Source organism: Centropristis striata, chromosome 7 (assembly GCF_030273125.1).
Source record: "Centropristis striata isolate RG_2023a ecotype Rhode Island chromosome 7, C.striata_1.0, whole genome shotgun sequence".
NCBI lineage: Eukaryota > Metazoa > Chordata > Actinopteri > Perciformes > Serranidae > Centropristis > Centropristis striata.
Genome location: NC_081523.1, coordinates 5875038 through 5888015, shown reverse-complemented (window position 1 = coordinate 5888015; position 12978 = coordinate 5875038). Strand labels below are relative to the sequence as shown.

At 39.8% G+C, this 12978-nt stretch overlaps 1 protein-coding gene across 1 annotated transcript in view; it reads right to left on the bottom strand.

The window, feature by feature from the left end:
* kremen1 (kringle containing transmembrane protein 1) overlaps window positions 1–12065 on the bottom strand; it is a 93481-nt gene extending 81416 nt beyond the window's left edge. The window contains exon 1 of the mRNA XM_059336615.1: window positions 11704–12065. Within this exon, the coding sequence (XP_059192598.1) occupies window positions 11704–11782 (79 nt within the window). The 5' untranslated portion in view covers window positions 11783–12065. The remainder of the gene's footprint in view (window positions 1–11703) is intronic.
* Window positions 12066–12978: the final 913 nt, after the last annotated feature.

Below are 12978 nucleotides of genomic sequence, written 5' to 3'. Positions count from 1 at the left end.
ACATTAAGCAGGAGTGTGAAGTTTTAACAGAGTGTACAAAAGTTTTAGGGAGATTAGCCCATTTGTCACCTTTCTCATGATTCCAGTGAGTGATGAGAAAATAGGCCGTAAAAGCAACCATGTGTCCCGGGTAGATTGTTCTGTCCTGTGATTGATGCAGACACTTTTGCATGCCCTTGAGTGTAAGTCAGGGGACTCACACTATCTAAAAAGTCTGGAAAAAAGATCACAGAGATCAGTGTTTCAGCTAAAAAAAAAGAGAGACTATCTACTGCAAGCAAATGAATGTTTTTAAAGTACAAGCAACACGAATAAATAAATGACAAAACAATTTTATATCAGTATTATTTGATGAATTTGTGGCCCTGAGGCAGTGGAATAATCTCTAAACTAAACATACAGATATGGCAGAAACAGAGTAATATTAGCATTTATTTGGAGTTGAGTTTATCTATAAAGGAGCAGACTCCAGGCTTGAATAGTGAAGCCAATGTGGAAACGCTTTAAATGTGCAGTGTTTCTAATGGCCAGCAGGGGGCGACTCCACTGGTTGCAAAAATAAGTAGTTTTGTATTAAAGCCAATAGGAAAATAAAAACCTGTAGAAGGAGTTCGTTAAAGTATGCGGCGTGGAAATGGCAAACATTCCATATTCAATCCAAGATGGCCGACTTCCTGTACGTTTTAGGGTATGGCTTCTTGAGACTTTTTGGTGTGTCTTCCCATGATACATGTATATACCAAATTTCGTGTCTCTACGACAAACCTGTGTGAGGGGCTGAATTCTAGGGGGTGCTAGTAGGTCATTTTGCCATGCCCATTTCTGAAACCAATGTAATACGCACATTTTCGACACGATTGAATTTTGTTCTGAGTTTGGTGAGTTTTGGAATATGACAAAGCCCTCAAAAAGGTGATTAATTTGCCGTTATAATAGATGCACCAATTACAATAGGGTCCCTAATGACAGAATTTCTCATTTTATTTATTCCCATAATGAGTTTATGGTCTAAAACTCTAGTTTCAAGTCTTCTTCAATACAGCATGATGTCATTTTTTTTTCAATTATTGTCCAATTTAGAGTAAAATAGACGATAAAGCAGAGTATGCTAAAGGCGGGGCTAACTTATGATTGACAGGTTGCTACCATGGCGCACTGCGTGTTGCTTTTAAAATCAGGTTGATTTTTGTTTGCAAGCATTTCATTGGTCATCCACCTAAACAATATGTCACATATAGACACATACACACATTCTATACACATTCTATACATACATTTCTGCTATTTGGCGTTTAATTTTAATATTAATATATATATTTTTGTGTTAACTTTGCATTTTACAGATATTGCACATTGGAGAAAATATATTTTAGCAATAGTTTTAATACTTTTAAAAATAAGTTGTTGATTGTAGTAGTAGTAGTATGAATATAACAAAAAAAAAAAGAAAACCTAACTTTTTATACAAGTCCTGAGCCTAAAATCCACATTAACTTGAACCCAGGAAGCAGTGAGGACCAAAGTTTACAAACATCTTTGCAAAAAAGTATTTTTTTCTCAAGGTCTAAAAACACCCACTGCTGTCTACACAAGCACACACATTCACATTACACACACACACACACACACACACACACACACACACATTATTGTACCTCATTGGAATTGTGTATTCCCTTGCAAGGTTATAATGGTTTTGACGAAAACGAAGGACATTTTCACTATAATTTTAGTTAGTTTTGTAACCACACAATACAGTTTCAGTTAGTTGTCATTATCACGTAACCTTTAACCCTTAAAACAAAGTCTGAACTCTCAAAAAAGCCTTTCTTTGCAAAAATGTCCTCACTCTGTTGGTTAAAAACATGTTCCGGTCCTCAATATGTAGGAAGTACAAGAACACACACACACACACACACACACACACACTACTGTACAGTACACCAATCCAGCCCAGTGGTTTGTCTGAAGTTGCGTCTGCAGCACAGAAGCTCACCAGGAGAGGAGAGGTTTCCATCTCCATCTCTGAACCGGAAAAGCAGGGAGGGACCGCACAGCCCACATCTGAGACCCAGACCCCATGCACCATCTTCCCATAATGCCCTCTGACACTCACCGCACTGAGCACAGAGGGTTTACCCGCACACCCAAGGCCCTTATGTTAAACTCTTTAAGAAGCCGCTGTCTCTCCTCAAACAGACGCTCCATCGCCATCACCTCTGCCAGCACAGGCTCGCGTTTCTTCAGATCGCAGCTGAAGATGGCCTGTTATTATCTTCCGCGGCAGAGTATCTCTCTCTCTCTCTGTCTCCCTCACACACACACACACACACACACACACACACACACACACACAAAGATCCCTCTGTCTCAGGGGTTAGAAAGGTTGATGGAGGCCAGTCATAAACTGCACTGTATGGACTGCATTTACAAGATGACAGTGGATTAAGTCGAGACAGATATGGTGATGGGCCGAGTGAGGGAGAGCTGTGGATTGGGTGAAGACAGACAGTTATTTGTGTGTGTGTGTGTGTGTGTGTGTGTGTGTGTGTGTGTGTGTGTGTGTGTGTGGGAGGAGGGGCGTCGGATAGAGGATGTGAGACCTCATGGTTCAACACTTGACGTGGCCCCTTTAAAATCGAAAGCAGGAACGCTGGAATTTTATAGAGGCTCCAGATGGCAACAGCTGCCTCACATTTGAACTTCAGTCAAACACTCACATGTAGCACTGAAGTTATTAGCTGATGATTCGATCACTCGAGTGACAGAGAATGAATCGGCAATTTTCAAAAGGCAGAAACGTCATTTGGAGCCAGTAGAGCAGGGGTCTCAAACTCAAAAAAGGCAGTATCAAAATGATCAAAAAAAGACACAAAATGACAGAAAAAAACCTAAATTACTTTAAAAAAGATACAAAATTACAAAAAAAGACACAAAATTATTAAAAAAGACACAAAATCACCACAAAAAAGGACACAAAAAAGTAATTAAAGGGACCTTCCACACACAACATGGTAAAGTGCCATTCATATAAAACTCACATTGAACTTTCATTTCAAGGTGAGGGCCACAAAATATCATCATGAGGGCCGCAATTGGCCCGCGGGCCACGAGTTTGAGACCCATGTTCTACATGGACTATGTGGTGGGATTGTTCTCTCTTTGAACCTCAGTAGATTGCAGCAATGACTTGTAAGTTGCTTCACACATCAGCAGGTAGAGAAGCAGAAACAAAGCCCTGGACTTGCATATATGGAAATACTGAAAACCTCCTGGTATCCTTTGCCACAGACAGGTGAGTACACACACACACACACACACACACACAATGCGCTGTGACCTGGTGTGAAGCCAAACATCTGACAATAACCCAGCCCATGTACTGTAGGCTCCTATCAATCAACCTGCTGAACACAGAGAGCTGCTCCACTGCTGCCAGCTTCAGAGAGCTCCAACCAAACAACCCCATCCTCTGTGTGAGCTACTGTTCAGGAGCTGCTGCAGCGTCTCAGACCGTGCTCTCACCACCTTGCCTCGTCCGCCACACCGCACAGCGACTCCCAGTTCCGTCTGCGGCGGCGTGGGATGACTGTGACAGAGTCCAGGCCAGCATGGTGCCCTGCTGGACACACATCAGACAGGGAGCAGGGAAAGAGAGCGCTGCCAGATAAAACAGAGGGTTGCCAGTTTGTGCAGCAGCTTAGATGCATGTCGAGCTCCAAAGAAGAAATCACAACAAATGCTGTCATTCACCCCCCCCCCCCCCCCCCCCCCCCCCCCCCCCATCTCTCTGTTTGGTGCCTGCAATGCTCCGAGGGGGAAGAAAGAAGAGCGTCAGTGTTGAATGAGGGTGAAAAGCTTAAAAAGTCTCTGGTGGGGTCTGGAAATAATCAAGCTGATTTACCTGAGGCCAGTTAGTTTTGATAAGATACCTCACCGCACACAGCTCAGACTTTGCAAATCTTCCCAGTGTGGCCTTACAAGTTATTTCATGCACGTCGAGTTAAGTAGAGGGAGACTTGGCAGAGGCTGCAGATGAAAAGAAAGCCCATAAGGCACCTCTCCTCCGATCAGTCCGAGATTCAGTCGGTCGAGCACAGCCTGATATTAACCTGATGTTTTCTTCATCCGGCCTTTCTTTTTCTGACAGCTCGCTGCTCTGTGATCACATAATGAGAGTACATTCCATATTGCCAAAATGTCACAGCCTGCCCTTTTCAAGCCCCGGCTCGACACAACCAAAGCTAACAGTTTTCCTTTAAAGGTAATAGAGAGAAAGTCCAGTGATAAGAAAGCTCCAGACTCCATTTGTTTCATGTTGCTGTTACTCATGAGTGCAAAGAGTGGGGTCACAAAGGTCAATTGTTGCTGACATTTCTGACTTGTGAAGCTCTAAACCAATCCCCACCAATATCCAAGTATGCTTAAAATGACCCGATATCTACAGTATCTATAAAAGTGTGTGTGTGTGTGTGTGTGTGTGTGTGTGTGTTTGTGTTTGTGTGTGTGTGTGTGTGTGTCTAGGGCAGGGATGGGCAACTTAAATGCTGGAGGGGGCCACAATTTTTCATTGACACTACCACAGGGCCACATATAGGACATTACCCTTAACCAGATATGATGAAACTGCAATTTTAAATATGTTTACAGTGCAGCAACTTAACATATTTCATGCTCAAATGCATGAAACATGTGCATGTTTAACAGTACAGTACAGACCAACATTAATTGCAAGAAGTAATTTTGTGCATTTTTACACTGCACTTTTAAGATTTCTTGCACAAATATGTATGTAGTTGTACTGAGGGCCACTTCAAGTGAGGGTGCGGGCCGTATGTGGCCCCCGGGCCTCCAGTTGCCCATCCCTGGTCTAGTTCATATCTCTCTGACCGTTAGTCAGACTGACCTCAGATTTCGTATGTGTCTTGCTCATGGCACGAAGGTGTGCATCCTCGATTTTGAAGATTTTTTAATTCATTTTTCAAAATATCAATATTTACGTAGGACGTGTTGCGGCATTGCACTGTTTCCGATCGGACCCCTTTTAGCGGAGCTCCGCCCCTTTGTGTGATAGGCCTACACCTGGTCAGTAACACAATTCACTCTGGATTTCCACCCTGACTCATCTCATCTGTAAGTCTACTTAGCCTACCTATCTTTAGGAGTTGCAAAGTGTACTACAAGGTTTGATTTTCCAATAATATTTGAATAGTTTCCAGCGAATATCAATGTTCAATGTGTATGTGCTGGATGGTGTGGTACCTTATGAAAAGTAAATGTTTTATGGAGTTGCAGACGTTGTAGTGGTCTGCATGTAATATGCAAATTCTGTTATTCACGATTAGCATGCTAAGAGGAGATTTAGCTTTATTCACTTCTTATGTTGCATTACTATGTAATTCAGAGATGACATTCATGTTGCTTAGCGTAATGCCCATAATCATTTGATATGAGATACTTACATGCAATATAGTATATCAGCTAATTGGTTCGTATATTAACACTATGCAAGAGTATTACACCTTATTGTACATCCCACTTTCACACACAACCTCATATGGCCATAACTGAAAAATCTACTTAATCTCCCACTATATGAATACATACTTCCTATGGGCACTGCACTAGTATTGCTAAATGCAAATGCAATAATAATCTTAACTTAAGGATGCCCTGATACAGAGTCTTTGCACTTGGATTGGAGCATTTTTTACCTGATACGTGTCAGCTACTGAGCCATACTGAACTCATCTGATCCCTTCTCAGCTGTCACACAGGTGTTTTCACCTGCACAGCTTTGATGCACATGCAACAAGCTGCACTCTCCTGGACACCACAAGCACCAAAATACAGCAAGAACACAGAATGAGGCTGTTTATATTTATGTTATTCGTCTAATTTATGAGCACTCGTTGCATTTCAGCTCAGTATCTGTTGCTGCAGCCCTTTCTCAGGCTCGGAGGGGAAACAGACAGCGAAACAGCCTCACGAGCAAAAAGACAACAAGAGCAACCGTGCAAAAGATGTACAGATGATAAAAATGAATCATTGATGAAAGAGAGGAGCAGAGGGATGCACAGAGGTTTTCATTAGAGTTGGGTAACTTTTCATCAAAAAAGTCTTTAAAGAAAATATTCAAGCACTGATAGACCTAAATTGTTTATGAATTGTTTTAGTCTGATCACGAAGCATGAGTCGGCTTTGCATTGCTGAACATAACAGCTTAGCCGTTCATGTAGCATGACTTCAAACTTTTAGGAAAGACAGATTTCGTCCTTAAGTATTAAAGCAATTGTTCCATATTTCTGGAAATACACTTCTTGGCTTCCTAGTAGAGATTTAGATGAGAAGATTGACACCACTCTTTTATCTCTTCATTATATATGAAGCTACAGCCAGCAGCTGGTTAGCTTAGCATAGCGCAAAGACTGGAAGCAGGGGGAAACAGCTAGCCTTTGCACCTTAACAAAATCTTTTTTTGGAGCACCTGCAGGGCTCACTATGTTAGATGTTTTGCATCCGTGCTAAGGTGTAAAAATGTCGAGGTTGTTTATGTGCTTGACAATTTCTTGGCCTGGAAGTAGCCTGTTTCACAGTTCAGTTTTTGTAAACTAATGCAATATGACATGTTAATTATTGAGCTTTAGAGATGAAGGTAGGTGTATTCTGTTACCTGGGGCAGAGCCAGGCTAGCTGCTTCACCTTGTCTCCAGTCTTTGTGCTGAGGTGAACCAACCAGCTGCTGACTGTAGATTAATATTTAACCCTCTGAACCCCAAACAGTCTGAGGGCGTCGGGTGCTCCTGTTGTTCTTCACTGCATATATTTATAAGTCCTGCACCTCTCTGGAATCAGCACAGTCATGTCTAGGAGTGGGAACAGCTTAAAAAATGTATTTTGTGTTGTAAAACAGATATAATGACATAAATCATAAAAAAAAGAAAAAATATGTTGAATTTATCTTACTAAATACATTTTTCTAAGGGCTAACACATGCAATACATATTGAACTATTTACATGTTTACAGCTTCAACTTCTAACCTCTCTTGTCCTCTCCTCTCTGGTCTGTGTAAACATCCTGCAGTTCAGTCAAATTATCAGTGATTTTTTGTCACGTAGCTGTCGGTCTCAGCTGAGTCATTCATGGCTTCAAAGAATTTAATGGTTTTTTTTTTACAGAATCTAGCTAGGGAAAAAGCTTTTATGGCAAAAGTTTAAAAGAGACATGTAGAATGAAGTGATTTTGACAATTATATGACAATTTTTTTAGCTTAGAGTTACTTTTCCTGCAAAAAGCCATCAGAAATGTGAAAATCTGACGCTAATTTCTGTTTTAACCGTTTCTGGCTGTGATAAATAATGTAATTTCGGCTACTGTGAACATGCCTTTCAAACGTGTCGACAGGTTGTGGGGTTTAGAGGGATAACAGAGTGGTATTGATCTTCTCATCTAACTCTCTGCAAGAAAGCCAATAAGCTTATTTCCCAAAATGTCCAACTATACCTTTAATCATCCCCCAATCCCAGGTGGGGAAGACAGATTGCAGGTTATCGCTGCATGTACGAACAGGAAAAAACAGCTTGCTCATCCTGCCACTGAATCAAATAAAAAGTGAGCCACCTTACTGTAACAGCAACACAGCTTTGTGGCAAAAAAAAAGCTGCCTGAACATCAAGAATATGATGCGTCATTTAAACAAAAATGTCATACATCTTACACCTCTGGCCCACAGTGTGAACCGGTCACGGATAACAGGAACATCAAGAGGGAAATAATTCCCTGTTGATTAACCAGCTCAAGCTTGTTCCCGACAACAACACCATCAGCTGCATCATTACCGGCTTACGGAGCAACTCAATTACGCCTCATCTTGACAGCTCTGACAGGATTCAGCTTCCACTTGTGTGTACATTTGTGTGAAGGGCCTAAGCAGCTGCCAAGTGAGCAACATTAGGCTGCAGTCAGACAACACAGCATGTGGGAGTCTCGATGACTTTCTTTATAAAGCCACTGAGTTCAGGTGCAAGAGAAAGTGTGTACATTAAGGATAAGAGTGCGTAACGCTGCATACTGGGAGCATGAAGCCCCATGAGCCCATTTTCATCACATACAGCAGGTTGCATAAAGGCACTTAGCTATAAAAACCCCACGCCATCTCTAACCCTTAGCTACATTTTCACTCTTTTCTTTTTTTGTATGTGTTATTATCCCTCAGCACAAGATGAAAACACTTATTTTTAACCCTCTGGAATCCACGAAAACACCTGCATATTACTTCTTCATGATGTGAAGACATAAAAATGAAGCAACATGGAGTCTTGCCATCAGCTTCCCTCTAAAGTTCTGGCTTGAAACTACATGCCAGATTTTTCTTTTTTATGATTTTCGGCCAAGTAAAGCTGGAGATAATGTCAAATATATTTAGTATAAAATATTGAACTAGATATTATCCTCATTTTATCTGTTATATGTTATATTTGCAACCTGTGTTCATATTTACAATATTTAAAATTCTGTGTTTTGAAGCATCATTTTCAAGATCAGATTTTATGTTTTACTTAGTTTCTTTTGGGTTCAACATTTTGATCCAGTAAGTCAAAGTTAAAAATGAATTATCAGGACATATAGGTGAGGTAACGCTGAAAAAACTGGTAACAACATGGCATGGTGAAGATTTTTAACTGATTTTTTAACAGACATAATAGCCGAAGATTTCAGAGGGTTAATACACTTGCAGTCTACCAGGCTTCCAGTAAAACAGTTTTAGACACTAGTCACAAAAGCAACAGCAGCTGGTGTTCTGCAGAGCATTAATAAGCTGCTGCATGACCCAGCTGTAGCAGTTAAAGGCAAATTTTGCTGTTTTTTGAGAATATATTTTTGCACATTTGCTTCGTGATGACCTCACAGACATGCACGGGATCCTTCTGATGGAGTTCATGTTCATAATATATGTCGTGATGATGCAAAACCACAAGAATAACACGGGTGAGTGAGTTCAGTTTGATCCATATTCTGCAGCTCTGCTTGTTTCAGTGTGTCCACTTTCCCTGAACCTGCCTCGCATATTTCCCCTGAGGTTCCTACATTTAGCAGAATGCATGAACATTTTGCATCTACCATTAAGTTAATCTCCTCAGATTTGATTTGATTCTGAGTGTGTTTCTATTATATCCTGGCCATTATGAGATTTTTGAGACGATATTGATTTTAGAGGGGATACACTCACGGAAAACCGATTTGGCTGGCAATATAGTTCATTTTTGGTCTGAAATAATGAAAAATAAATAAAATAAATAAATATATATGTGGATTTTGCCCCGGTATGACTCTGCAACGCTACTTAGTAGGCTGCTTTCTCAAACAAATAACTTTATTAAAGATTATTTAACATTAATATACATATAATGTATTGCACTTATCGATCATTTCTAGAAATGATCAGAAAATAAAGAATAAATTAAAAAGCAAAATAAACATCAGTACTGCATGTTCAGTGTCAGTAAATTGTTGACCATTATTATAAATAATAAATAAAAATAAAATAAATAGCTAAAAAAAATTATCAGTACTGAATATTTAGTATCAGCCAATTGCTGATTTTTTTAATAGAAAAAAATAATTAAAATAAAAGCTAAAAAAATTGTTGACCATTATAATAAATAATAAATAAAGATAAAATTAATAGTTAAGAAATATCAGTACTGCATGTTCAGTGCTGGCTATTTGAAATAAATAAATAAATAAATAGATAAATAAATAAATAAATAAAAGCTCAATAAATGTCATTCTGGATATCCAGTATCAGTCAATTGCTGACCATTTACAAAATTATAAAAAAAATAAAAACATCAGTACTGTATGTTTACTGTCAATCTATTCCAGACCATTTAAACATAAAAAATTAAGAAATAAAATAAATATTTTTTAAAAATCAGTCCTGTATATCCAGTATCTGTCAAATGCAAACCATTTAAAAAATAATAATAATAATAATAATAATAATAATAATAATAATAATAATAATAATAATAATAATAAATAGTTAAAAAAAAACAATCTTTAAATAACCCCAAGCAACATTTGCTGCATTATTTATTGTGTAAAATATTATTGTTTTCATATCAGTGCACATCAGACAGCAAACGGTGCTGGTAGATAGCGATCTGTCTTTGAGAGGCCAATATCGGCTGATAATATCAGTCAAACAACATATCAGTCAGGCTCCAGTTCCCTCTCACACTTCATATTTACGACCAGTTTCCTGCTACTGAACAAAGCAGCTCCAGACATTCAGAAAATAATCTGTGATTGTAACAGGAAAAAAAAAAAGATGTGCAGAAGGGTTTTAGTGTTTTTCCTTCCAGTGTTTTTAGTTCTGACCTGCACAGTTTGAACATATTAGAGGAAAAACTGAGCAGACAGAGCATCAAACTGCCTGTAGAGGCTTGAAATTATTGTTTTACTGTACAGTAAATATGGCACAGCTGACTTAAACTAAACATAAACTTGGCCTTTTTTTCCTCCCCAGTGTTATGAGGGGGAATACCATTGCTTTAAATACTTTGTTAATACATAGGTACACATGGGAGTACTTACGCACTAGCCCAGATGGTGGACCCTCTAATTTGAAATCCAAGGGTATAATTAAGAGACAAAAAAATTAAAAAGGAAAGCATGAGGATTTGCTGCTCCGACATGAAACGCGGCACAAATTACAGCAAGGAGCAGCTCGGTTTGTGTGGTCACCGTTATTAGATATTCACATTAAGACGAAACATTCGGCTTTTGACTGGGAAGTTTGAAGTTCTGCAGCATGCAGACGCAGCATGCATATCCCTGCGCATTGATGTGAACTTGATGGCAAATTAAATGGATGATATCAGATGACTGAGCTGGGGCTTCTGAGTTTATATGTGGAGTGGAGGGGTTGGATCTGTGGTTCAATTAAAGACACAATAGCCAGAAATGCAGCAGCGCAGCCAACAGTAACATCACGATGGCGATGAAAACATGGAGATAAAACGCAGAAGGCTCCAGTGTGATTGATTTGGTAAAAAATCAGCTGATGCAGAGCAGGTAAAACACACGAGGAGTGTAGAGGCGCATGCAGGACGGGCTGGAGAGACGAGTGCGTAAAAGCTGCTGGTTTGTGTTACAAGCCCGTCCTCTCCTCTGGTTATAAACCCAGCTCAGAACAACACAACATCGGATCCAGATGATTTTAAAAAGCCTTTTCTAGACTCACACGAACCCTTGATTGTGTCGCGGGGGCACTTCAAGTCAAGTGTTTACCCTGTAGGTGTGTGAAACTACACACTCGCCACATTAAATCACTCTCTTGTGTCCTTCAAACTGCATCACATCAGCCTAACAACACAAACATGTGTCCCCTTTTTCTGCAAACACACAGAGTTAAGCGACCAGAAACAGCGTCGTAGTGGGATTTGGACCAAGACGATGAACTATGAATGAAGTTGCTGCGACTTCAATCTGTGGCATGATCGATAGCAAAGAGGAAAAACATCGTAATAACAGTAGAATAAACGCACTTTAATGTGTTTGCGGTGCGTTTTTTGATACAATAACAGCGTGTCCGGTGCGTAAAAGAGCAACTTTGGAGACGCTTCCGACAAATGTTTACCGGAATGCATCCTCAGAAAAAGAGGTTAGAAAAGGCGAGGAGAAAAGTTGAACTCACCGGTGTCGAAAACACTCAAAGCAGCAGCAGAAATAACCCCAGCGAGAAGAAGAGCAGAGGTGGCTGTCCAGGAATCCATCGTGTGGTTAAAGAGTGTGAAGAGGCTCTCAGGTGAAGTGCAGCCAGACGGACGGATGCGCAGACCGGCGAGCTGTTGGCCTGACTGACTGACTGACTGACTGGCTCTCTGGCTGACTCTCTCTCTGGCTGGCTGTCTGTCCGGGTCTGTGCAGGAGTCGCTCTTTGGCCGGCGTTAAAAGTCCCTGAACTTCAAGGCAGGTCCTCCAGCTACTACTACACTGACACCACAAAGACGGGAACAGATAGTAGAAAGCAGGGATCCTATTTCCAACCCATGTGACAGGAAATAGGGGCAATAGATTCAACCTGCAGCGCTGGGGAAGCAGCAGCAGAGAAAAGAGGAGGAGGAGGAGAAGGAGGAGGGTGGACTCAGTGGTGCAATGAACAGCAGGTTAGTAAACTGACTTAAAGAGTGGATTTAGAGCATATTCGTCCACTTATAAGATACAGATACAAAATACAGATACAAAAAATCTTTCCTGCCACATGCCATCACACTGTACAATAACAAATAATAACCTGGTTCATTACATACTGTTCATTGCACCTTATTTGTTTCATAGCACCAACATTTTTATACTGTATATTCATATTTATTCTGCACTGGAATTCTATTCTACTCCTCAATACAAACTCCTTCTTTAGACACTTTATTTTTTATTGTATTTTATTGTATTTTTATATTTTATTGCTTCAAGTATACCTAGGTTGTTCTTTTTATTTAATTGTGTTGTCATTGTCTCTGTGTGTAATGCTGCTGCTACACTGTAATTTCCCAGCTTGGGATAAATAAAGTATATCTATCTATCTATCTATCTATCTATCTATCTATCTATCTATCTATCTATCTATCTATCTATTATAAGCTGACAATATGTTTAATATTACAGCAAAACAAGCAGGAATATCATCCCAAAACTATTCCAGATGGTATGATAATAAACTTTAAGCACCATATGGTCTGTATGCATTCATTTCTAGGTCCAAAAAGTGATCAGAGCCACTATAAAGTATGACAGTTCACTGTAAACATGCAATGCAGACACACAAAAAAAAGTCCCTTCTGGGATTTTATGGGAGCATTGTCTTGGTTTTTATGTTTGGGGGTTTAAATCTAATTGTGGGTCCATTACATTTGGAAACCCCTGGGCGAGGACATGCTCGATACTAAACTGCACACAAAGGCAAGTCAAT